General features: G+C 52.8%; 1 protein-coding gene across 1 annotated transcript; it reads right to left on the bottom strand.

Moving 5' to 3' along the window:
• Positions 1-886: 886 nt before the first annotated feature.
• CRYGS (crystallin gamma S) lies at positions 887-7,587 on the bottom strand. Its single transcript, XM_005529532.2, has 3 exons — positions 7,463-7,587; positions 3,010-3,252; positions 887-1,213 (listed from the first exon to the last, which is right to left on the bottom strand). Exons 1-3 carry the CDS (start codon positions 7,481-7,483, stop codon positions 941-943), a joined length of 537 nt encoding a protein of 178 aa, XP_005529589.1. The 5' UTR covers positions 7,484-7,587; the 3' UTR covers positions 887-940.
• Positions 7,588-8,037: the final 450 nt, after the last annotated feature.

The raw sequence follows: 8,037 nt of genomic DNA, 5'->3' as shown, positions 1-8,037 counted from the left end.
CAGGGAAAGGCTGGAATAGGGAGGGGATTAAGGGAGAGGGGTGACAGCAGGGAGAGGAGGAAGAAGGGGAAGGCGACTCTTCAGCTCGTCTTTGTGCTGGGGGAAGTCCAGGGGGCTGGGGCTGCCCCTTTTGGCAGCTCCTTCCCATTCCCCACCAGCAGCAGCTTTCCTGGGAGGTGGCAGCCCCGTGGCTTGATGAGCATCACTCACCCTTGGCTCCCTGCTCCATAATAACCTCATACATCAACGGGAGGAGACTGCAGAACACGGCTGGGAGGGCTCTGCTCCCACCTCCAGCGTCATTGCCCCAAAGCCCCTTGGTTCCGTGTACAAACGGGCTGCAGGCCCCCGGGGCTGCCAGGGCAAGGGTGCCCAGCCATCAGGTATTCCTGCCTAGAGGCTGTGCCTGGCACCTGCCTCTCCTCTGCCAGCACCGGGCAAAATGAGACCTTCCTGGTGGCAAACTGGGCTAACTGGGAGCCCCCTCTGCTCCCTGCACACCTCAGGTGCCCAGGGAGCTCTTCCTTCCCCTCGGGATCACTCAGCAGCCACCTCCCAATGCCAGGGTGGCTCCCAGAGGCACTCACTGCCTCTATCCACATCCAGCCTGCTCTCCTGCTTCCCAGCCCGTTTAAGCAGCAGAATCCCTTGGCTCGCACCGAGAGAGGACATCCTGTACCTGACACACTGGGCTGCCAGAATCGGGATGGCTTTTTCCTAAAGGAGCAGTGGGACGGAGGGCAGGGGGTGTGGAAGGGGGTGGCAATGAGGCGGTCGGGACTGGTGAGGGGGTGTTTCGCTCAGAGAGGGCTCCGCTCCACCCCAGCTCCCCCGAGACAGGACACATCGCACACAAATCCCGGGAATAAGCAAGACCACGCGGAGCTGAGCGACTCAGTTGCTTTATTGGGGGGGTGTGCAGCCCGCTCACGGGGCTGGCTCACTCGGAGATGCTGCGGAAGGACTGGACGGCAGGGCTGGCCGCTCCCCACTCCACAGGCTTGCGGTACTCCCCCTTGGGCAGCACGTACTGCCGGCCCCGGTAGTTGGGATGCTCGTAGAACACCCAGACGCCCTCCAGCACCCTGCAGGCGTGCACCTCACGCATGTGCCACTCCTCCATGATGGAGGGGCAGTCTTCGGTGGCTTCGAACATCTGCCCGCCAAAATCTCCCTTCTCGAACACCTGGATGTGGCCTCGGCCTCCGCTCGGCTAGGAAAAATTAAAAAGGGAGAGAAAATCATAGAGTCATGCAATGGTTTGGGAAGGGATTTAAAGATCACACAGTTCTACCTCCCTGCCGTGGGTGGGCACACCTCCCACTATCCCAGGTTCCTCCAAGCCCCATCCAAGCTGGCCTTGGACACTTCCAGGGATGGGGCAGCCACAGCTTCTCTGGGTGACTTCATTGGCAAGCGGAGCATCAGATGGGACACTGACATGTCCCAGCTCTGACATGGGGGCATGACTCAAAATCAGGTACCAACCACCCCCAGCACACCAGAACAGGGCTGAAATCTCACATCAGCCTCCAAAAGCACAGGGAGAAGCAGATGGGGTGAATTTTAACAGAGCATCACATGCAGAGCAGCTCCAGGGATAAGGCTGAGTCAACAGTGCTGGTCTCGCTATCCCGGGTGGCCTTGAACCCCTCTCAGTGTTCCACGTGAGCATCAGAGAGCCAGACCCCCTCCAGTCCCCTCTCCTCCAGGCAGAGAGGAGTTTAATGAGCTGCTGACCCCGATGGGGCCATGTTGCTGTGGAGGCAGCACTGGTTCCCACCGGGATTGGAAGTGTTCCTTGCCCGAAGGCACCGCTGCAGCGTCTAATCTTGCAGCAGCCTGGACACCTCTTCCCCCACCTCCTCAGCCCACTCCCTCCTTGCCAGCCCCAGCCGAGCTCTGCGGGGTCTCGAGGTCTCCTCAGGGCAGGAGGGAAAGCCAGGTACCAGGTGGATATGCAGGATAAGGCTCCCACATTTCACCCTGGTGGAGGAAGCTGTGCTGCTCTCGCATCTCGCACGTGTTTTAGCTCCGTGTCATAAACCAGATCAGTGCTCTGAATGGGCTGGAAATTCTCCCCGCCCCATGAAAAGGGATTTAGATCCAGCTCAAAGCCAGAACAGGCTCAGAGGGGCGTTAGACTCCCAGGCAGAAAAGCAAAACCCGTTCTCAGTTGTGAGATCTGCTCCATGCGGTGGGAATTCATGGCTGTGCTCCAAGTCAGCAACCCACAGATCACCTGTGTCTGCCCCACTACTGGCAGAACCTCAGCAGCACCAATCCACACTTCACCCACAATCCCAGTTTTAAAGGATGCTCCTCCACCCCATAGGCTTCCCAAAAGGATCATTCCTTCTTTCCTTTCTCCCCATCATCAGTTAGGAGGGGATGAGCACACCTGCTGTGCTCTCCTAATACCAGGAGGCACCAGGCTGCTCCAAGCATGACCCAGGAGGGCTCCAGGCATCTCTCCCATTTCTGGGCACTCCAGGGCTGCTGCTGGGCTTGGTCTCCCCATGTCCAGAGGGGTTTGGTGACATGGATTCAGTTTCCTGTATCAGAAGAGAGTCTTGGCTTGCTAGAGAAGAAACTGCCCTTCATTCCAAATGTTCCTGCAAAATCTACATTCCATTGTCACAGGCCTTGAACCTGTTGGATCAGTTGGTTACACACCAGGGAAAAGGCAAGAGGCAAACTTTGGAGCAACCTGCCTGGACACTGAAAGCCCTAAAGGAACATGCTGATGAAACTACACTGCTGTTCCTGTGGAAACTCACCCACACTCAAAGGGATCTGCCTTTTCCCACTGCAATCCAGAGTGGGAGAGATTCACCTTCTCCCCCCACCAAACACCTTGCTACTCCCAGAGCGGGCCCGTGGGAGCAAATCCCCTGCAGCCACCTCCTGTGTGCTTCCCCAGGAAGATGGGCACCACGTTTCCTCACGTGAAACCCTTTCCACGACGGGTGGAAATGGCAGTATCCCCTGGGAAGGGGTGACACCTACGATCTGGATGTATTTGCAGGAGCCCAGGCGGTCGTTGAGGCCCATCCAGTGGTGGTAGTCGGGATACTCCCCATGGGTCAGCACATACATGTTCCCAGCATAGTTGGGCCTCTCGTAGGCCACCCAGGTGCCTCCATCCACACGGATGGAGTTGCAGCGGCTCAGGTAGGTGTGGAAATCGGGGCAGTCGCTGTCACACTCGTAGTAACGGCCGAGGAAGTTCTTGTCTTCATAGAAGGTGACCTGGAATGAGCAGAGGGGGGAGAGTGGGGAGGTGCCTCATCCAGCACATCTCCATATTCCAGCCACATCACGGCAGGAAATGTCTGTAAGCAGAGTGCTCGAGATATCAGAAATCATCAAGCCCAGCAATGGAACGGGACCAGCTGCAGTCAGTCAGACTAATTCACCTCTCTGGCCCCAATGCCTCCAGCTGCCACCAGTGTTCTGCCCTTCCCAAACCTTTGTTCTGTCCCAGTCCAACCCAACACTCCCACAGAGAAGTCCCTGTCCTTTTTCCAGCAAAACACTATCAAAACAATTCCCTCCCACCTTCTCTTCAAGAGTTAATAAATTATGGCTGGAGAGCTGTGAGAAGTCAATGGAATGTACAAAGCAGGATCCTGGGGACATGGGTGGGTCCAGCAGCCCTGGGTTAGCAGTTGGACTTGATGCCTTTAGAGAGCTTTTCCAGCCTTAATGATCCCATGATTTCCTTTTTATTGGCTCACCAAGCATTTGCAGGGAGATCTTTACTGATAAGGGAGTGGAGAAGTCTCTCTCCTCCCAGGTCATGTCTTCCAGCCCATCCTTGCTCCCACTTGAACAGTGCAAAACTTCCTTTCTCAAAACCCACTGCCCAAAGCTGGACATCACACAAGCTTTGCCCATGCTAGAAGAAACTAAGGGAGCATTCCATGTGCATGGTGGGTAGCAGTTTTATGGACATCCAAGGATTGTATTTGCAGTTAGCTTGTTCTGCTTTGGTTGCTACAAGTCCACGAAACCTCTGACAAATTCACAGTCCATCCCCACATTTCTTTCCCAAGAGCTGCTCTATAGCCATGCTGCTGACCCCAAAGCACTTTATCCTGGAGCACTCTATCCTTGATCACAACCTGGCTTGAAATGATCTTGGGACCTGATGACCGAATCCCACTCCTCCTACTTGAGGCGTTACCTACCCAGCCAGCCCTGGAGAGGAGATCCAGTTTTCCCCAAAAATCCCTTCATGGAAATATTGCCAATCCTAGACCAGACCAGTCCTTTCTCCAGCTCCATTTTTAGATCCTCCCAAGTGACAATTACTCATCAAATGTTGCTCTTCTTCAAGAGGATTCCCAAACCATCACGCTTATCTTTTGCTTGTTTGTGGCACCAGATGGTCTAGAGAGAATCCTTCTGGCCACACCCAACATGCAATGTTCCACAATCCATTTTTTCCATGTTTTTTTTTCTGTGGTTGGAGTATTAAGATACATCCACACCTGCTGTACTTCATCTACAGTGCTTTGGCTACTGCTATCGATGTAACCTTCTTGCTCTTAAAAAATCATTCATTGTCAGGGTTTCAACCCAAATCCAGGACAACTTGCTCACTTTTTATTTTTAATCATTTGTTTTGTGCTAAAAATTAAATTAGCTGGAGTGCTCCTGGAGCTGGTTGGTCAGCAGGTCCTACCAGCCTGACCAAGGGATCTGGGGAGTCAGACTGATCATGCCAGAGGAGTCATGCTCTTGATTTTGTGACCTGTTACTGGACATTTATTAGGATAATATTATTTTCCTGTTAATTTCAAGGACTTATCTGCCATCACAAAGCAGTTGGTACACACAAAACAACCCGTCCCTTAACATCCTGAGCAAGTTCTTCCCACCTTCAATGGAGAGCTGGGAATCACTCTGACCTTTCCAGCAGTGAATAAAAGCTGTGAAAGGAGAGCACTGAAATGTCCAGCTCCTGTTTTCCCACCCTTGGGCAGTTAATCACGCTGGCCAAGTCTTCCCAGCCACAACCCGCTGCCTTTTCCAGATCCTGCTTGTTGACCACTGTCCCTAAAGGTATCACCCAAAAAAGCTGCTAGCCTCACCCAAAGGCAGCACCAAAAGCTCTGTTCACTGGGTTTGGCAGTCACCCTCTTCTTGAAGCCAGCGATCCAAAGAAGCCACAGCATCCCTGGAAAACCCTCTGCAGGGATTCATTTACTCCTGGTTCAGCATTATCCTCTACTGGGATGGCTGATCCCTCTCTCCAACACACGTCTCCAAGCTCTGATCCTGGCCCACTCCTGTCCATGTGCTGAGTGTCCAACATAGTTGATGACGAGCTCTGCCCAATGTGGCTCTGCTTTCTGGGCAGAGGGAACCTGGACGAGTTCAAGGCCAGGTTGGATGGGTCTTGGAGCAACCTGAGATAGTGGAAGGTGTCCCTGCCCATGGAAGGGGGTGGAACTGGATGGGCTTTAAGGTCCCTTCCAACCCACAACATCCTGGGATTCAGTGATGTTCCTTCCCCACCCAGCCTAGCACAACCAAACTGGAGCCTGGCAAAGCTTCCTGATATTTCCAGGGGGGCATTTTCCCTGTACTTACAAAGCCACAAAGCCAAAGAAATCCAAAGGCACTTTAAGGATATGGCTGTTCCTACAGAACTGTGTCCAACCAAAGTGCCGTTCCTTGGTTTAATCTCAGAATTTAAGGGATCCTGCCCACCCGTTCTCTGGCACGGCCCTTCTGACACACCCTCAGCTCACTTCAGACCTTCGTTTCCCAGCTTTCCTGCATGGATCCAGCCACCAACAGAGCTGGTTGATGTTCTCACCCTAGAATAATTACAGATTCCAGATTTCCAGCTTTGTTTCTGTCCCCTCTCACTCGAAGGGAAACTGCCTTCCTTCAGCCAAACATTCCAGGAGCTCTGCTCCCAGCACTCCCCTGTTAATCTCTCCCTGCCCTAACCTTGCCTTTTCTGGGGTTACCAGACACATACCAGGTTTGCCAGAGCAGATCTTCCTTGCAGGAATGTAAAACTCTCACTTTGGTCACATCACCTGAGTTATTACATATTTCTTTTCAACAGTAGCTTAGCTAGAAGAAAACTCATAAAATATATCCAGTAGTGTTTCCTTTGTCAGCACTGATCCTTTTCCAGAGCAGACCACTCGCTGGGGTTGTGAGAAAAGGTGTTTAATTCCCTACTTTGCCCTTTCCTGGAATGTGCTAAACAAGAGCACAATGTACAGAAATAGGAGATAACTCTTCCTGGCCATCTTGCTGCCCCTATTCCATTAATTCCCCATGGTACACTCCAAGGGGACACGGCTTTCAACAGGGAAAAGGCAGAATGTGCTCAAGGCTTTCCAAGCTGACAGGAGACTCAAGGATGGAGCAGCTGCAATTCCCCAGCACCTTTTTTAGACTCAGGTACAGAAAGTTTGCACCTCAGGATCTGGGAGCCACCAGCACACTCTCCTTGGCTTCCCAGACCGCCAGCCCAACCCCTGAGAGCCACAGAGCTGAAGGACACGGAAAAGCCAAGACATTCCATGGCATTGCCCAGTGCCTCCAAACCCACTGTGCTCCCAAAGCCCCGTGGGTCTCACAGCCCCCACAGGCTAAAAGGAATCCAGCCCAAATCTAAATTCAGATGAAGCTCTTCCTGCAGCCTCCTAACAGTGTTTGACATTCCATAGGGGACACCGGCCCAAGCCCTCACCCTCATTTCCTTTCCCAGCTGTTTCTCCCTGCCCAGTCCCAGACCCAGTACAAGTTCTGTGGGAGCAGCCAGCTCAGCTCTGTTAAACCCAAGCCTGAGGAGCTGGATTCCTCACCCAAGATGTCACTCCAGCTGAAGCTGAGCTTCCCAACCTACCTCCTTCTCCAATTTCAGTTCATCCCTGCTGATTGCACCGAATCCCAAGGCTGGTGTGCAGCCCTTAGGGAACACTATTCCCTTCAGCGCCATGGCCATCATCCAGGAGTCCTTCTGTCACAGCACACCCTCTGCTCCACCATGGAAAAGGGATGTGGCAGCTCTGCTGGTGCTGGAGTCAGGCTCTCCCAAGGCTCCGAGGGAGCTTTCCATGAGACTCTGCTCTGCAAGCGCAGTGATTCCCAGCTGGCACAGCCCCCCTCCACCCCCAATTTACAAGGTATCAGATCCTGCTGATTTAGAACCATTTCAAAATGCCTCCTCGCCAGTCACTGCACTTGACTCCATCCTCTGGCAGAGCCACACCTAGAGGAACCAGCCAAAATCTGGTAAAATACTTGGGAGGGCTCAGCTCCAGCTTCCCTCCACGTCAGGGGGGATTTCAAGCATCTCCCCCTGCCCACACGCTGACAGAGGGGGAAGCTGTCAGCAGAACAAAGAAAACAAAGTTTCTCCACAACTCATCCCCACAAAATTCTGTGCTTTTAGCCAAAATCATGAATACACTGCAAAAAATCTTACCTTGGTTCCAGCTCTGGACATTTTCCGTTCCAGCCAAGCTCCCCTGTGCCGGAGGAACGTCAGCAGCTGTTACAAACAGCCAGGATCCGAGGTGCCCTTTTTATAATGGGCTTGTTTTAAACCAGACAGCCGCTTTGTCATGAGAATAGGATCCAAAAATTGAGTCAGTGATTCTGAGGCTATAGCCGATTTCCAGAAAAGCAAACAGGATTATGGAATAAAGGAAGGCTTCGCCATCCTCCCTTTGTTACCATTTGCTGAGTCAGAACACCAAAACTCTGCCAAATGCACTCAAAACATGCAGCCCTCTGCCAAGTCCAGGAGGACAGGTGGTAATGTGGTTGCTCCCTCCCTTCCAAACTTGTTAAACAAGAAGGAATCGTTATCTCTTAGACACCCACCCCATTTGTAAGGATACTCATCAGGGCGTGTTCCACTCAAGTGAAGGGTGCAATTAAAAAACGATAAACAAGGGCTCAGAGCAGACACCAGGGGCTCGCAAAGACCAGCTCTGCACTGAAAGCTCTCAATGGAAACATCTGTGCAGCAGAGGCTGCAGATTTTCCTGGGACACC

This window comes from Pseudopodoces humilis, chromosome 11 (assembly GCF_049639895.1).
Source record: "Pseudopodoces humilis isolate 2021_Gansu_Grassland_sample_001 chromosome 11, ASM4963989v1, whole genome shotgun sequence".
Lineage (NCBI taxonomy): Eukaryota > Metazoa > Chordata > Aves > Passeriformes > Paridae > Pseudopodoces > Pseudopodoces humilis.
This window is presented reverse-complemented; position numbering and strand designations above follow the sequence as displayed.